Here is a 17974-nt window from a genome sequence, read left to right as displayed (position 1 = left end):
GGATGGATGTGGAAGGGGGTTGTGGGTTTGGCGGGAAGGGAGCGTTGTGTTATGTGGCTGGGACATGGTTGGGCAATATCGGCTTGTAAAGAAACATCGGCTGATAACTGGTGAGATGATCCTTAAAGTTAAAAGTTTGCTTCGTGGAAGGGTTGGTATATATGTTGAGATTCTTCCATTTTCAAGATGAAGAGTCCAGGAGTTGCTGTCTCGTTGCTGCTTTGTCGACAAATCAGCAGATCAAAGCATTGTGGTGCGGGTGGTGTCAGGGTGTGGAAGTCCATAGTGTCTGTCATTTGAACACTGAGGATGTCCCGGTATGAATCATGACAAAGAATAAGGGGTCAGTCAGTATCCCCCCCAGTCTTCTCCAGCAATCCATATCAGTTCTGTTCTGTCACATTCGCATTCTGAGTCGTCAGAACCATGAACATAATCACAATTCCACCTTTTGAGAACCCATATAGAGATACCGAAAGAAAGAGACTTGATTTTTGGGCCTTAACCGCACCGTAAGCTTTTTACCTGACAGACTTGGCAGCCTTAACAAACTCCCTGATCTTCTCCAAGCTCTGCTTGCCTCCCTCCTCAACGCCACTGCTAACATCAACACCAATCACCCTCTCACTCAGAGGCCCCAAAGATTTTACCGTCTCGACAACATTGCTAGGCTCCAATCCGCCCGCAAGCAAGACGGTTACCTGCTCATCCTTCTCCAACTCCTTCTTGACAGACTCCAAGTCCAACAACGTGCCGGATCCAGCGCCCGAATCCAGCAGGGGCACGGCATGGTACCCACGGGTCGCAAGACCGACCTGGCCGGGCTTGAACTTGCGGACAACGGGGACTGGAATAAGGTTGGCCCACTCGAGCGGCTCGTCACCGTGGAGCTGGACGATATCGAGATCGTAGAGATGCTGCTTCTCGAGCACCTCCTCAAGGGGCTGGTTCATGAAGACACCTACCAGCAGAGGTCCCCGCTTGCGGATGATCTCGGCGTTGATATTGAAAAAGTCCCTTGCGGACTTGGAGGCTTGCGAGGAGACCTCGGTGGATCCGGTCTTCTTGCTCATGTGCACAGCCTGGGAGATGGAAAGGGCGGTCTCATGGTCGACGCAACGCTTGGTGCCTGGCACCATGATCATGCCCACAAGATCAGCACCGGCCTTGATGGCTTCCGCAGCGGCCTCGGCAGAACGGGTGCCGCAGATCTTGACAAGCAGCGGCTCGGCGGCGGACTTGGGCACGGGGCCCGTCAGGCCGGCGCAGAGCTCACGGATGAACTGGGTGGCATCAGGGGCACGCATGATGGCCTCGCCGACAAGAATGCCGTTGACACCGTCGCGCTTGCAGTCAAGAACATCTTGGTGAGTGTTGATGCCGCTGAGAGCGCAGAGGAAGGTGTCGCTGGGGACCATGCTACGGAGACGGCCGGTAGTGCCAAGGTCGACTTCGAAGCTCTCGAGATTGCGGTTGTTGACGCCGATAACCTTGGCGCCGAGCTTGATGGCTGTGGCCATCTCCTCGGTGTTCTGGACCTCGACTAGGGGCTCCATGCCGAGAGACAAGGAGTACTTGTATAGGCGCTCGAGGAGCTCATACTCGAGCATCTTGACAATGAGGAGAACAGTGTCAGCACCGGCAAGTCTGGCTTCGAGGATCTGGTACTCGTCAAAGATGAACTCCTTGCGCAGGACGGCGGGCCGGTTGGGCATGCCGTTAAGGACCTGACGGACAGCACGGAGGTCATCGATGCTGCCCTTGAACCACTCTGGCTCGGTCAGGACCGAGATGACACTCGCGCCGGCAAGCGCATACTTGCGAGCTTGCGACGGAGCGTCAATATCAAGCGCAAAGACACCCTTGGAGGGAGATGCCCTCTTGATCTCGGCGCAAAGAGCGACATCGAAGGGGGAATTGCGAAGACGGTCGACAAGAGAGATTTGAGGAGGGGCGATGCTCAGGTTATAAGCGGCTTGGAGGTCAGAAGGTCTCAGGGAAGGAATCTGCTTCTGAGCATCCACAGCAGCCTTACGGTGGGCGTAAATCTTTTGAAGGATGTTGCTCTTCTTGGGCGTGGGAGCGTCGGACTTTGTGTTGGCAGCCTGTGCCTGGGCGGCCTTTTGCAGTCTCTCGTTCTCCGCCCAAGTGCCTCCCTGCATGTGAAGGAAGTTCCGGAACATGCCACGACCCTCAGCAGACAGAATACTCTCCGGGTGGAACTGAACACCCTCAATGGTGTACTCCTTGTGGCGGACACCCATGATGACACCCTTGGAACCGTCCTCCTTCGCAATCCAAGAGGTAACCTCCAAGCACTCGGGAAGGGTGACATGAGTACCGGCAAGAGAGTGGTATCTCGTCACTGGCAGATCCTGAGACAGACCGGCATATGCGCCCTTGCCGTCGTGGCGCAGAGGAGAGGTCTTTCCGTGCAGAATCTCACCGGCGAAGCACACGTCGCCGCCATAGACGTCAAAGATGCACTGCTGGCCCATGCACACGCCAAAGATGGGGATCTTGCCGGCGAAGTGCCTGATGGCATCGCGCGAGATACCGGAGTCGGTGCCGGGATGACCGGGCCCAGGGCTGATGACGAGCTGGGTGGGGTTCTTTGCGATGAGCTCGTCGATGGTGATCTGGTCGTTGCGGAAGACGGTCACCTTGGCGCCCTCGAGGACGAGGTACTGGTAGACGTTCCAGGTAAACGAATCATAGTTGTCGATGAGGATGAGGTTGGAGGCGGTTGGCACCAGGGGCGAAGGAGCGGAATCGTGGGGAGAGTGGTCGACGACTGAGGAGGACGACATTGTGATTGGACTTGTGAGAGTGCCGTGCAGTATTGAGGGTGTTCCTGAAGGAGTCCGAGGTGCAGCAGCTGTGGTGTAAATGCCTGAGTGTAATTACCAAACGAAACACGAATGAACCCCGAGACGCCCGACTTCGGATGCAGTAACTGAAGTAGCACTACCTACAGCTAGTTGTGGACAAGTACTGTTAGTATCACTACTCCATGAATAGAAAGACTCTTTTCGTTGTTGTGAAATCAGAATGACGAGAGTCTACAATACGTACCTGGCTATCTGAGCCTGAAGCGATTCACAAGTGCTTGCGCAAGGTGTCTTTTGTGAGTGAGTCACTTGCACTTTGTTCGATGTTTAGGCGTGAGTTACTTTGAGCTGTGTATTGTACAATGTATGTAAATTCCATCCATGAGAGATGTGACCGAGGAGTGGCGTTAGAACAACCGTTTACAAATCACCTCTCAACGCTGGGATGCAAGTGGCTCTCAATGGCTCAATGGCTTCCCAAAACCGACATGAATAAGTATTAAAGCGGATGTTCGTCTACGAGCTTTGTGAGCTTCACAGTCCCCTTACCTCCAGCCCCCGTTTTGCGAACTTGTATCAAGAACAAAAAGAAAGAAAGAAAGAAAGAAAGAAAGAAAGAAAATAGAGGGCCCAAGCGTCGCCGTCATTCCGTACAAACCGCGCGGTGTTGTTCTGAATGTTCCGTTTTGAAACATTGAAATCCCTTATCTCTTATCGAAGAGAGAGGCCCCACCAAAAGTGGAAATTCTTACCTAGACATAGGTGGTACACTCACTGACGGGACTGCAGTGGAGTGCTCTGTCGCAAAAAAACACAGTGGGAATTCTTTGGTCCCGCGCGTGGTTCTGGCCGCCCGATTCTTCGACTTTGGCGGGAAAAGCGTTGAAGCTCCCGCGCTGCTGCTGCTGCTGCTGCTGCTCACAGGTGCCCTGCACACAACACCACCATTGCCAGCCGCGTCAGTCAAGGAAGGAAAGCGCGTCAAGCAAATACCACAGCAGAGCAGCCAAGCAAACTGAAGGAACCCAACCTACCAACCAACGGAATCTCGAATCCGCCCAAAATATTTACATCACAAACAATCCGTCCTGTCAACACCCTCTCCCACCACATATTAGCAGCCGCCATATGACAGAGACTCGGGTCTGGATCAAAGCTCTACGGTAGCTTTCCCATCCGGTCGACAGTTCGTTTCACTATACATCATTGTCTCGTCCATCTTCATCGAACGTCGACCAGAAATACCCGACGACCACACGACGGCAGCGACAACGACGACGACGACGACGACCCCGACGACAACACCGCTTCTCGAGGGAACCTTTTCCCACCAATACCCATTCTCCCAAATTTGGTCCCGGCCGCTGATGGAGACCCTCATCACCAATGGCCTCCTTGACCGATAAGACATATTTCCCTCCGCTGGAGGAGTGTTTGACGGGCAAGAACATAATACTGTCCTGGAAACTCGTCGCTTCTGCCCTTGCCGACCAACAGGGCGATCGCATCACCAGCAATGCCGTCTCTTCCTTTCTAAAAGATGCCTACGTCCAGCACCTGCTCAAGAACCCCTCCAAGACCTTTGAACCTCCGACCTCCAAGACGAAAGCCGACTTCGAGACCAAGACCGCCGCCATCAACGTGACCCAGACGCCCAACGAGCGATTCAATATCAAGACCATCAGGGACGACGCCATATGGCTCAGCACCAATGTCAACATCAGCGAAGTTGCCGCCCTGCGCATCGTCGTAGTCGAGTTCCAGTCGCGCCCACAAGCCCACCTCGTCGGCCCTCTCTCTACCCAGGACATCGACAATATTCAGGAAGCTGCTGGAGTCAGTGATGCGCAAACTTCCAACATTCTCGTCCTCCTCAACCTCTCCACCGTTGCCGACGCCGAAACCACATGGGCCGAGTTTGAGAAGGATGCCAGCCGCCGCCAGCGAATTCTGGCCCACTACCTCTCCGAACGCCGGTCCTTCGTGAGCTCCGCCGAGTCACTCGTAACCTTCATGCTGCACTCGAGTGCTGCCATCCTGAACCAGGAGACGCATAACTTGCGACGGGAGATTGTGAAGGAGGCATTCGGATATGACGAGTTCGACGACCACTCCGAAATCAACATCAGCTTGTTCGAGGCCCTTGTACCACGTTACTTCACCCTCCTCGAAGATGCCATCAAGAGCGCGCAGACCGGCCCGGCAAACGTGGAAGAACGTCTTCTTACCGAGCAGATCAACATTGACTGGACCAGGACGGCTCTCACCGAGGCTATCCATGCCATGACGGTCTCTTTCCAGATCCTCGACCTCTCGGGCCCCGTGTTTACTACCCCGGAGATAATAACTCAGTGGTATCAGATCATGAACACGTACGAGTTCCTAGATGGCATCAGCAGCGGCTATGACCTTGTTTCCGAGCTCGTCATGCCCTTGAAGAGCTTGGTGTGCGTGATCTCGCTCAGACTCATCAACCTCAACCGATCACTCCTGTACTTGAGCCAAGACATCGACTTGTTGGACTTCGAAGAGCCCTATCTAGCATCATCCGAGCTTCTAACAATAATTCATACTGCTGTGACCAACGCCGCAAATGCCGGCTCGCCAACTGCGAGCCCCGTTGTCTTGGCATGGTCCTTGATTCTGCAGGAGATGTTTATTGGCTACCAGGAACGCGTCGAACGACGGGATGTTGCTCAAAATGCTCGCGCTCAAGCCAGTTTCGAATTGGAGATTCAGCCGAACCCCAGCGAGCGTAGGAACTCGGCGGGAAGCATAGTGTCTATCGAAAGGTCGCCATATGATCTATTCCTGACCTCGCAGGCCCTTGAGCGGGATAACCAGTTGGTTGAGACGCTCGCCTTTGCGGCCACCGCTCGTGGCCAGGTATACGAAGTCATGTCAGAAATGGCAGCCTGCCTTGGCCACAGTCAGCTCGCCGCCTTCTCTTCCCTGTTAGGAGCGCGCGCGCGGGCCGTTTTCCTCGAAGTTCTCAAGAAGAGCTTCCCTATCGTGGGGTACCAGAACGATACCGTTTCCTGCCTCCTTACCGTACTGTCCGGAGGGAGGCAGTACTGGGATATTTCTCCTAAGAATGCACTGTCCCCAAACCAGGAAGTTGATTCTGTCATGCTTCGGGATGTCGAGCTCAAGGAAAACTATCTCTTGCAGGCTCGCAGCCGTTACCCTTACGAATTCCTGCCCTTCGTCTCATTCACTCGGGCTCTGTTGACGGGCCTCCTCGCAGACAGCGAAAACTCCGAGTGGGTGATCGGTCTGCTCCTCAAATCTCCCACCTTGACGTTGGAATGGAGTCCTGACTGGGTTAATTACGAACTCATCTTCGAGGATGAGAACATCAACTCCTTCCAGTTGATTGGCGACCTTGACCTCTTCGATACCTCCAAGGTTACCAGGAGGCGCCCCGAAAAGGAGGAAAAGTTTACCATTCCTGCCGGCACTGTTGGACGTTTCGTCTCGGATAGCGAGAGGATCGCCATACTGGAATACGAGCACTCGGCCCTGGCCCTCCTGGGCAAGCGTCTTGAGGTGTCTTTGAAGGCTGACGCATACAGCAGTGCACTCCCGGGACTTAGTGCTGACGAGGTGGCGGAATCGGTACTACTTTTGGCAACCGTTGTCCGAGTCGAGACTCTCAGGACTGCCGTGACCGTTTCGAGGGCTGGCTCTGAGGCTGGCATGGCAGTCTTGAAAGAGGCGAGCAGAGCGCTACCACACACCAAAGACATCCTGACGGTTGTCTGTGACCTTATGGACACCATCATCCAAGACGATCTTGTCAACGTTGATGGCCCCAAAACGGCGGTTTTGGCAGCCTGCTTACAGTTCCTTGATGCCGCACTGCCTGTGTGCCCAGGCAGGATTTGGGCTTACATGTCTAGAACTGCCCTCATCAATGGCGAGACAAGAGCTGGACGGCTGTCGAGGATTACCGGAAACCTTGACATGTTGTCTGAGCGCTTCGACTTCCTTTCTTCCGCCGTCAAGTTTTTCTCGAATCTGATTGAAATAGCCATGCTTGGTGCAGTTCAGCGCAAGGTCGTAAAGGAGACGAATGCTCGTTCCAACGTCGACACAAACGCATGGCTGGGAACAAGCGAGAAGGTGATCTCTCGGGTCTCTCTCGCCATCGCCCAGACCGCGGTCGATATCATCGAGAATTCGGCCACGTGGAGATTCCCATCCGAGCTGGACCGCAGTGTCGTGGTGCGTGATGTGGTGGGTATCATGCAGAAGCTCCTTTCATACACCTATAACCTGAGCGCGAACGGGCCTTCGAATACCTTGACTGGCTCTCTTGAACCTGCCGCTAGATACGTTCTCGAAAGCTTTGTCACCGCTTCGTCAAACTCACTCCGATTCCAACCTCTTTTAGCGACACTTCTTGTTGCCTTCCAAATTCCTGACTCGACTCTTTACCCCCGCCGGGCTGCCGTTGTCTCGGAGAGGCTCTTAGTTGTCCTTGACTTCGCAACCATCCTCCTCCGGGTTTCCAACTACCTCGATCTGCCTGTCAGCAAGCTCCAGACGCAGCTGTTCAAATCTGCGTCCCTGGTTGCCCGTCTTCCTGCTATCAGGCTGTCCTTCAAGATACCGGCGATAGCTCTTCTGAGCGCGCTGGTAGAAAGTGCCGGGAAGGGTAACGCCGAACCTCCATCACTGCTGGGATACCTTGGGCCACAAATTTCGCGGTCATTCATCCAGATTACTTCACAGCTGGATAAGCCGTTTGACAGGGTACCAGAGTCGGTCAGTATATGGAAGTTCTTTTCAACAATAATGCGGAATCGCCAACAGTGGATGGCAAACTGCCTCCTTACGGGCAAGACGCCTCGCGAGGCCTTGAAGGGGGATGGCAAGATTGCAGAAATCTCTCCCGACTCGGTTCTTTCCACGGCCATCGAAAAACTTCGCTCTATCACGAAGTTGCCAAGCCGGGAAGCCATCGCCATTCTAGACTTTTTCACCTCGGCCCAGAACTACTGGCCTTGGACGATCTTCGCCATGCAGAAGGATACGTCCTTCCTGACCGACCTCCGAGCATATGTCCGCGATCTCAAGTCGCCCTCGATGGTCTCTAGGACAGACCCCAAGGAGGCTGCCTACCAGGCGAGGATAGCAGCTTACATTGCCGAGGCATTTGCCATGCAGCTGTACCATCTGCGTCAGATGGGGCAATCACAAAAGTTTGCGAATGACGTCGTGAACGATCTCGATTACTTTTTGCGTAACGGAGTTGAGGTTTCGGGGTACAACGCCTCGTTGCATTCTAACTTTGCAAAGAACTTTAGCCAACGGTACCCGGGGATTTCGGTAGAGGATTTCAAGAGGACAGTTCTTGTTCCCCGTGATCTGGGTTCCCAATTTTACTATGCCTTGGATTTTGCCGACTTGATGCTCAGTTACGACGTGGCATGGGATGGGTCGCGCAAGAACGGCTTCAAGCATGAGATGGAGAGGGCTAATGTGAACTTGTCTTTGGTGGAAGCTGAGATTGTAAGTTTTTCTGTGTTGCCTCTCGGGCGATAACAAATACTAACAATAATTCAAGGCCCTTTTCCATGCTTGGGAGTATCTACTTCTAGAGCTTAGCGTCTCGCTTCTCCCCAAGAACGAAACCGTCGCCAAGCAGATGGCACAGGTCGCTGAGCAATGTCTGGATGCCAACCAACGGGCTCAGCCGCCAGACAACATCTTCGTCCGCTTGGTTCACGCTCGGGCAAACCTGGCTTTGACGCTTCTTCAACGCCTCGCTGATGCTTCTCACCTGCCTAAGGACAGCACCAAGCTGCTCACCAGCATCACAAGGGCCATCAATAACATTGAGGTTCCCTTCGACAAGGATCAGATCTCCTATTTCCGCACCCTCCTCAAGATCCTCTTCGTCGCTCTCCGTGGAACCAGACACTCGGTCAATGCCCCTGCGCCCGGCGCCTCCACCTTGTCGAAGTCCGGTGGTGAAAGCAGCTCCGTGGCCGTCACCCAACTGACTCTCAGCATCCTTGACCGCGTCGTCGCCCAATCCTTCAGGTCCCTCGTCGCGCTAGTGCACGAACCCACCTCGCCCACCACGCCCGAGGACCTTGCCCTCATCACCGCGATCCTGCAAGCCTGCCTGAGCGTCCCCGGCATTGACCAGTGCCAGGTGCAAATCCTCAACATCATGGCCAGCCACGACGTGTTCCAAGTCGCCACCTCGCTCTTCTCCTGGGCCGACAAGCTGACGGACAAGTCTGGCGACCCAATTTACGGCGAGCTTTCCTTGCTCTTCCTGCTTGAGCTCTCCGCCATGCCCGCCATCGCGGAGCAGCTCGCCTGCGACGGCCTGCTAGACCACATCACGTCCGCCAACCTTGCCGGCTTCATGCGCCGCCCCAACGTCGGCCCTCTAGCTGACAACGCTGGCGCCGCCCGCTGCTATTCCATATGGGCCAAGGGCATCCTGCCTTTACTACTCAACATGCTCGGTGCTTTGGGCGCCACCATCGCCCCTGAAATCGCTTACGTGCTGAATCAATTCCCCAATCTGTTGCGCGCGGCCGTGGATCGGTTCGAAGCACCAGGCACCCACCGCACCTTTTCGCCCTCCAAGTCCGTTTCTATCTCGGGTGGTCCCAACAATAACAAGGACATGTCTGGCTTCATCACCCTAACCGCCATTTCGGAAATCCACTCCCTCGCCCTCCTCACGCGCGTCCTGTCAGTCATCAGGATGACCAATGTCGGCGGCCACTCGGCAAGAGACATCCCGCAGATTACCGGAGGGTGGGAAGACGAGGCCAGACAAAATCTTTTGGAGAATGTGGAGTTTTGGCTGGGGAGCAGGAAGGTGTTGAGGGAACGGTTGGTGCCTTTGGGGCAGAGGGAGATGGAGTGGAGGAGCCAGAAAGCTTCGGAAGGGTCAGCGTGCGAGAATAAGTTGGAAGAGAAGGCGGTGGAGATGTTGAGTGGTGTGGCGGAGGTGTTGGCGTTGGGTGAGGCGGAGGAGGGTGCGTAGAAGGTGTTTTACAGTCACTGAGGGAAAGAAGTGATGATGATGGTAAAGGGGTGGATGTTGAAAGGTGGTGATGTGTTTTGGAACGCTGCGGTCTGTCTGATGGATAATTGTGTGTAAAAGTAAGGGATATGGTTGAATTGCTAGGCAGTGTAGCAGGAGACTGAGTTTATGTGTTTTTGTTTACTTCAAGTCGTAAGCGGTATTGAAAAGGTGGTGTGTTACTTTGCACAGCTGATGTTTGGGCGTGATTGCCGGTTTTAGGTTCATATAGCATTTCGACAGTTTTCCCTTGAAAAATGTTCTTTTGGGTGGCTATGCGCATGACGACCGTACAGTTCGAAAGTTCTTTTGTGAGGGACTCGCCCGTCCTCTAGTCATCAAGTAAGAGGAAGGTTTATTGTCCATGTAATCCCACAAATCACAATATAACCACGCAGAAAGATTTGTTGTATTATTGCACACAGCCAGATTCCAACATCTTGACTTTTGTATAAATCCGTTTTTTAGTGCCAATATCTTCGCTTCAGTCTCTTTTCGTTACCTCACATCACGTACCAGATCTCTCCCCGTAGGTATCACGCTTCACGACTACCAGAGGTACAACAACAACAACAACAACAACAACGGCTACCTCCGTTGTCCCCTCAAAGGCTTTTTGTGAAAATTGTCATATCCGTAGATGTCGACAAAAAGCACCTTCAACTTTCCTCCCTACCTCTAGCCAAAGCTGGCAGAAACTAAGTAGGACTCGTCTCGACACCATCCATCCTAGGTATTCAATACCATCCATCCGTTTCCCCCTCTCCCCCCCCTTCTTCTTCTTCTTCTTCTTCTTCTTCTTCTTCTTCTTCTTCTTCTTTCCATATTCATCCACAACGGAAAACCGGTATTCCTCACCACCTCATTCTGCAACCCAACCAGCACACCTTCACTCGCAATATCCTTTACGGTATGTATGTATGTGTGTATGGTACGCATGCATGTATGCGCAACCTGCCTCATCGTCGTCAACCCAATTTATTTCCCGAACTGAACCTATTTATACACATTTGTCTTTTTTTTTTTTTTCCCCTCAACCCTTCTTCCTTCCTTCCTTCCTTCCTTCCTTCCTTCCTTCCTTCCTTCCTTCCCCTTTCTCCTTTCCTTCTTGTAGTACAGTGTATAGTGTAGTTTTTTTTTATTTTACCGCCTCTGCATCTCAGCAGTCATGGCAGCGTTGAGCTCGCCAAAGCGCTCGCCCAGGCGCGTCTGGGTGGACATGGACTTGAGCACGCAGCGGCTGATGCAGCCCGACTCGCGGCCGGAAAGGGCCTTGGAGGTGAAATCGTCGACGCAGGCGGTGAAGCAGTTGTCTACGAGGTTACCGAAGACCTGTTTGTTTGTTCGTTTGTTTGTTAGAAGAAAGAAGAGAGAGAGGGAAGGGAGGGGGAATGTTGGTAAGAGGTTTGGTGGGTTGGTTTTGGGATAGATAGATGGGAGAGCTAGCAGAGGCGTGGAGAGGGGTGGTGTTGGAGGGGGAGAATGGATGGATGGGGAAATTGAGGTATGCCAGTTCGGAAATAGGTGGAAAGGAAGGAGGAGGAGGAGGAGGGGTGGGAAACAGGTTGCGAGTAAGTGCGAGTAGATGGGATAGTTGGGGGATGGATGGTGGAAGACCGGGGGATAAAAGATTGGTGATGACGGTAGCTATGTTTGGATCTAAGATGTAGCGACGACTCGAAGATGGAAGAATATTGGTGGCGCAAATGTGTAACGAAGAAAGAAAGTGTGTATATACGACGTACACTCATAAACTCCTTGACCTGGCGCTTCTGAAGGCGCTGGTCGAGCTCGCGGCTCTCGGCGGCTGTAAGTCTGTTTTGATGGAAAGTTTGACGATGACGTTAGTTTTGGGTGTCCAGTCTTGTTCTCCTTGTCGTAAAAAAAAACAAAAAAAAACACAAGGTGACTGTTGTTTCCCTTGCTCTCTTGCTTACCCATCCATTGTTGTCGATTTGGTGTTGTGGTTCGGTGATGATTCCGAACTCTTGAGGAAATTCGAGTTGTAGTATGGATGTAAGGTCCTGGTCGGTTGGCAGAGGTGGAATCGATAACGGATGGATGGATGGATGGATAGATGTCGATGTCGTACCTACCTAGGGCCCGCTGCGCGCGACGGGCAGAAACGAGTCGGATGGATTGAAGCTGCAGTTCTAAAAATTCACCGCCCGGCAGAGAGCTCGATGCTTGGCGCTTGGCAGCAAGGCTTGGCAAGACCGGGGGATACAGTAGCAAAGAAGGTCTGTGCGCTACTAACGTTCGCTCTTAACATTGTACACTACCACTGCACTGCACAACTGCAGGCAGCTCAACCAACAGTCTTCACTGCAACCATAGCCGACGCCAACGGTGAGGAATGACATCACTCCTTACGATCCAACACAGGGCAACAACCTCTCGGAGACGGCGCCAACTGGAGGGATCACTACTAAAAACAGACATTTACTATGTATAGGTAGATAGAAGAGCCTCACTGGTACTGCTATCTGAGGTTTTGCCTTTGTCTTGCTCCCCATTAGGTTTCCGGCAATTCGTCCCTGTATCACCCACCATTCAGCAGGGCGGGGAAGTGAAGGGAAGGACTGACTGTGTGCAAAGTATGGTATTGTACAACGACGGCATGTCCGCTGGCTCGTAGGGACCGATGTCCAATGGGCTGTTTTATCTCTCCGTGTCTTGTGTCACTACCGAAAGGCTTCGTTACTTTGGCCATGGCTTTGTGGTGAGAAGAAAAAAAAAAAAAAAAAAAAAAGGTGCTGGGATGTGAGCCATTTCTCCCATTGACGGTTATTTGCGGTTAGTGAGATGTGGTGCGGACGTCTTCTTTCTTCATTACTGCAGTAGTGTTCATCGCCTTTTAAGTGCTTATAAGCACTGGTGTGTTCCCGGAAATCCAAAAACACCAACAGCAGTACATATCGTGGGCTTACATGCAGCCTCAGCCAGAGTCAGCCTATGACGTCCACCCGGGAAGGATCTCGTGTTCAGGGAGGAATATGTCTTGCCCGCATATGAAAGATGAAACAAGACCCGCAGTTGATGGGTACAACATGCTTTTCTACTTTCAAGCCGTTGTGGCAATTTGAGGTGGCCTTGTATGTGTCCCGCCCCCCCCCCCCCCCCCCCCCCCCAAATCGTTATGGTTTTGATACATCCACCATCCCAAACGCACAACTTGGCTTGGAGGCTCTAGGTGGAGCTGCCTTGTCGCGGCAAAAGCTCGGTCCGTCGGCTATGGTAAGGGGTGAATCGCAATCTGATATGTTTCTAGGCGGCTCAGGTAAATTTCATCAAGCGGTGAGAATATGTACAATGAGCCGAGCCTGAACTCGCCCATATCTACGCTACGAAGCTCAAAGTTGGGGTCTGAGGATACCTACAAAAGGTTGCTGAAGCTGTGGGAATTCTTCGCACGGTGAACGCGACTGCGGAACCTGGCGGCGAAGCGAAGCCATTTTATCATCTCTTGTCAAGTGTGGCGCATGACATGTGCATGCCTGGTCTTTGGCGAAGTGAGGGGGAAACTCATCCTTGACCACATGAGCATGTTCCGCTTGTCTCACCATCTCCTCTGTGCCGACCAAATGTCGTCTTGTCGTCAAGCTGCAACGGGACGGACGCTCTGTGGCCTAGTTCCCCTCTCCTCAATTCTGGAGAACAGCACACTAAAGTGTATGTAGTTAGGCTGCGTTTGTTCTCGTACGGTTGCCGTACAAAGGAGGTTACCGTATAGCTTCATACGGCAAAGCTCGGACTACCTTTCACATACGCCGTATAAGCTTCTACACCCCCCTCATACGGCCAATATACGGCGTACCCGCTTATTCTAGCATTTGCAGTATAAGGTTTATTAATATCACGATACTATATATAGTGTTAATACCTTCTATACTTCGGTTTCTAATTCGGAAGGCGTAATATTAATATAAAGTAATAAGAATAGGGATTGCTATATAATAACGAAGTATAAAGGTAGAGGATTAGCTACTAAATAGAAAGATATATCGCTAATAGTCTTATCTATTATCTTTCTCGATTACATAATAGTTAGCCGTTAATTATATTAATTATTTTATTTATTAATTTAATTTATTACCCTCTATCTACTATACTACTAAAATATAAAAAGGTATCGTCGCCTAGCTCCGCCACTTTTAGTAAGAGGTTCGGCGGCGCTTCTATTCATTTTACCTTAAAGTATTAAAAAAATAAGTAGGGGACTTAGTCCTAACCTAATAACCCTATTACCTCCTAGAATAAATCTACTAAAAAGGGTTCTACTAAAAAATCGGTTATTATTACCCAACTACCATCCCCCTCCTTTAATAATATTAATACTAATAGGCCCCGTTGCTTAGAAGCCTCCTAAGTAATATTTAACCGTTTAGTTAATAACTAAATTCTAGATTTCGGGTCCTTTGAGGAGGATTAGAATAAAGACGACTAGGATAACGATAATGAAGATTATAGCGAGGATAATAATTAAGATAACGATTAGAATAACGATAATGAAAATTATAATAAGGATAACGATTAGAATAATAATTAGGATAACGATTAGGATAATAATTAAAATAATAATTAAAATAACGATTAGGATAAATTCAATGGAGAGGAATAAAAGAAATTAGATAATCTTGAAGCGGCTATTAAGGAAGCTACCGAAATCGCTGTTAAAGCGGTTAGAAAAGTTATAATATTAAACCTTAAAATGAAGAAGGCCGGGAAGGCTATAGTACTAAACCTTAAAATAAAGAAGGGGAAGGCTATAATACTAAACCCTAAAACGAAAAAGAGGAAGGCTATAATACTAAACCCTAAAATAAAGAAGGTTAGGAAGGGAAATTATAAACTTCGGGCTATTACCCCCCCGGAGGTTAAACTCTTTACTCTCGAGTAACTTTATAATATTAATAACCTTAATAAAAATAGTATATACTCTTAAGAAGCGTTCGAATATATCTTCAAAGAGCTCCTAAAGAAGTATAACTATAATTCAATAGAGGAGTAGGAATTCTATAACTATATTAAAGTAAAGAAATTAATCGAAGCTATTAAATAGTAATTTAAATATTAGGAATAGTTAAGTAAAATAATAGGGATAGGTCTCTAATATAATAACGAGAAGTATATATATAAAGTAGAGGACTAAATAGAACTTATTAAGGTTAGTACTTTATTTTTTATTTTATTTATTATTATAAATAATAATAATTAATTATAAAATATAGTACAATTCCTATTTTAAATAATTTAGGAATAAAATTATATTTAATTATAAATTATACGAGAGGCTCTAAGGTGCAATTACTATTATTACTAGTAATAAGGTAGTAAGTATTAAAATACCTATTAAAGATAAAGAGAAAGTAAATTACAATAATTAACCGAAGAAGATATTCTGCAGGTAAGCTACTTCCGCTATAGATTATATAGTAGATAATATAGAAGCGAATATTAATATTCAAAGAGAAATATCTTAGGCGAAGGTTAGCTTTCTAAAAAAGATAAGCAATATACTAAAGCTATATATTTAAATAACTATAGCAGTAACCCTAATAGTAACTATAGTAGTAACTCCGGTAATAATATTAAATTTACTTTAAATAGACGAAGAATATATTTAATAGGCTATAGAAATCCTTACTAACGAATTTTATTATTTAGATAAATAAATTTTAATACTATATTTTATTAAGAAATAGGATAACCCTATATTAACAAAGAGGTTCGTATTAATAATTAAAGCTATACGTAAAATATATATCGATATTGAAATTAAAAAGGTAGAGAAGGAGGGGAGTTGGGTATATTACGCAACTAAACTTCTAATCCAAAACGAAATATTTATATAGGACAATAATAGTAGCTCTATTATTATAAGTAATAATATATATATATATTAATATTTCCTTAATAATTATAAGGATAAGAAGGAGGAGGAGGACTATACTACCTAATCTCTAAATATTTAATTCCCTATAGAAACGTCTTATTAAATATTTATTCCCGGTTAGGAGTAATTCGTTTTTCAATCGGATTATATAACTTTTAATTATAAAAGGGAGGCTCTAGTAATTCTAAAGATTTATCCCTAAAATAAATTATAGAATATAGTAATTAAGAATATAAGGCTATACTTACTATTTTAATCTTATAATTATCCCTAGGTATTAATAATCGCTATAACCGCAACTAATCGAACTAAGGATTCAAATTTATTAATAATATAAGACTTTAATAAATATACTAAAGAAGGATTAATAATAGCATTAATATTAGTATTATAATTATATTATTATTACTATTTTTATAATTAAATTAAATAAATATAATATACAACGTACCAATTAGAGTAAAAGTATATAATTAATTCGTTAGAGGATAAGATTAGTACTACTTACTACTAAATATATTTTACACTTATTATTAATTATTATTAAATATCCTATAGAGAAATATAAAGGTATTCTTACTAATTAGTAATTAATAGAATTATAATTAATATAGTAGTATTAAGGTTACTATATTAAAATTAGGGTGTAGGAAGGGTGGCTAAGAGGGAGAAATTCTAAAAATAATTAAGTTAAAATCAATAAAAATTAGATCGATTTCAAATTCTAACTTCCACACTTAAACCTAGAGCCCAGCCAGCCGTATACGTACTAACTATTTACTAACTTATCTTACTTTATCGAACTTTATCCGCTAGCTAAATAAATTCTTTAAAACTAAACATATAGACTAATATATAAACAAATACAGGAAGGCTACTAAAATTAGTATAAAAAAAAAATTATAATAGTCTTATAATAATAAAAATATTTATACGCCTTACTAAAATAATAATTTTACCCGTTTAAATATAATATATAATATACCCTTCCCTTATAGAAGTAGTATATTTAATAGTCTAATATATATACTAACCTTTTAGAATCCTACTTACTACCTTTATAACCTTTCCTCCTCTTAATAACTCTAATTTACTTATTTATATTTTACTTCTTTACTTTTAATTAACTTTATTTTATAAATAATAATCTAAAGCTAATTTATTTCTAACAACTTAAAGCCGAAACCTTATTCTCGATTTTAAAATTGTTAAATAAATTAAAACCATCGACCCCGCCCTCTTTAATTACCAAACTAGCAAAGTAAAACTATTACAACCCTAAACTACTAAAGTAAATTCATTTTATTACTAAAGCACAATAAATTAAAGAGTTTTAATTACCCCTCTCCAACTTCAATTACATTTTAATTTACTATTACACCTTCTATTAATTTAATTTAAGCGAATTCACTTTTATTAAAACTAAAGTTAACGCTATTATAAGCCAAAAGGGTACGTCAATTACCTATCCTTCTATTTATTTTATTTTATTTATTAATTCTACAACCCAACCTCTCCTCTTATAATAATAATAATAAAACGTAAAATTTAAATTAATAAACCGCTAATATCCTATAGTAACAAATCAACATTCACGTCGGTAGAGTTACTAATTTAAATAGAGGGCCGGCGAAATTACTTTAACTTTTTTTTACTTTCGGATATACGGGTAAAATTATTCTCACCCCTATAATTATTATCCTTATTATTTTTATTATCCTCATCATCCTTATTATCCTTATCCTTATTATTATTATTATTCCTATTCTTATTCCCTTTCCCTTTCCTATTCCCTTTCCTTTTCCCTTTCCCTTTCTTTTTCCCTTTCCCTTTCCCTTTCCCTTTCCTATTCCCTTTCTAATTCTAATTCCAATTCCTATCCCTATTCTTCTTTTTATTCCTATTCTTTTACTAATCTATTCCTAAAAGACAATAGGCCTTCTATCCAACTTCCAGCGAATTTCTTCTAACGATTTTACTAACTTCTTTTAATAATCTAATGAATTTTTTACTAATTTTAAATAATTTTCTTGCCTTATTTAAACGAAAAATTAAATTCTAGCCTCTTCGAGAATAATAACTATAAGATTAATAATATCTAATTTCACTTTCTAACTTCCGTTCGAATACTAATTTTCAATTACCTTTATACTTATTTTAGTACTATTAATACTAACTAAATACTAGTAA

At 46.4% G+C, this 17974-nt stretch overlaps 3 protein-coding genes across 4 annotated transcripts; 1 reads left to right on the top strand and 2 right to left on the bottom strand.

Moving 5' to 3' along the window:
* Positions 1 to 57: 57 nt before the first annotated feature.
* On the bottom strand, positions 58 to 3262 carry trp-1 (tryptophan-1). 2 transcript variants are annotated; one of them, XM_011395480.1, is made up of 2 exons: positions 3076 to 3262; positions 111 to 2977 (listed from the first exon to the last, which is right to left on the bottom strand). In XM_011395480.1, exon 2 carries the CDS (start codon positions 2808 to 2810, stop codon positions 522 to 524), a length of 2289 nt encoding a protein of 762 aa, XP_011393782.1. In that variant the 5' UTR covers positions 2811 to 2977; positions 3076 to 3262; the 3' UTR covers positions 111 to 521. The 2 variants fall into 2 exon arrangements, with proteins under 2 accessions (XP_011393783.1, XP_011393782.1); XM_011395481.1 differs by lacking the exon at positions 3076 to 3262 and having other exon boundaries at positions 58 to 3057.
* Positions 3263 to 3759: 497 nt separating this feature from the next.
* Positions 3760 to 10168, top strand: NCU00199 (hypothetical protein). Its single transcript, XM_951491.2, has 2 exons — positions 3760 to 8348; positions 8404 to 10168. The coding sequence occupies exons 1-2, from the start codon at positions 4218 to 4220 to the stop codon at positions 9847 to 9849; spliced, it is 5577 nt and encodes a 1858-aa protein (XP_956584.1). The 5' UTR covers positions 3760 to 4217; the 3' UTR covers positions 9850 to 10168.
* A 683-nt stretch (positions 10169 to 10851) lies between these two features.
* Positions 10852 to 12005, bottom strand: tim9 (translocase of inner mitochondrial membrane 9). The gene is made up of 3 exons (XM_951490.2): positions 11826 to 12005; positions 11634 to 11703; positions 10852 to 11220 (listed from the first exon to the last, which is right to left on the bottom strand). Exons 1-3 carry the CDS (start codon positions 11831 to 11833, stop codon positions 11032 to 11034), a joined length of 267 nt encoding a protein of 88 aa, XP_956583.1. The 5' UTR covers positions 11834 to 12005; the 3' UTR covers positions 10852 to 11031.
* Between the last annotated feature and the right edge of the window lie 5969 nt (positions 12006 to 17974).

The sequence above is a fragment of the Neurospora crassa genome, linkage group III (assembly GCF_000182925.2).
Source record: "Neurospora crassa OR74A linkage group III, whole genome shotgun sequence".
Classification (NCBI taxonomy): Eukaryota; Fungi; Ascomycota; class Sordariomycetes; order Sordariales; family Sordariaceae; genus Neurospora; species Neurospora crassa.
This window is presented reverse-complemented; position numbering and strand designations above follow the sequence as displayed.

Bases quoted from the DNA above. Each gene is read 5' to 3' on its own strand.
- trp-1 (XM_011395480.1), bottom strand. From the start codon at position 2,810: ATGTCGTCCTCCTCAGTCGTCGACCACTCTCCCCACGATTCCGCTCCT.
- NCU00199 (XM_951491.2), top strand. From the start codon at position 4,218: ATGGCCTCCTTGACCGATAAGACATATTTCCCTCCGCTGGAGGAGTGT. The intron at 8,349-8,403 runs GTAAGTTTTTCT...CAATAATTCAAG, and splicing joins CTTTGGTGGAAGCTGAGATT to GCCCTTTTCCATGCTTGGGA.
- tim9 (XM_951490.2), bottom strand. The intron at 11,221-11,633 runs GTACGTCGTATA...ACAAACAAACAG, and splicing joins AGGTCAAGGAGTTTATGAGT to GTCTTCGGTAACCTCGTAGA.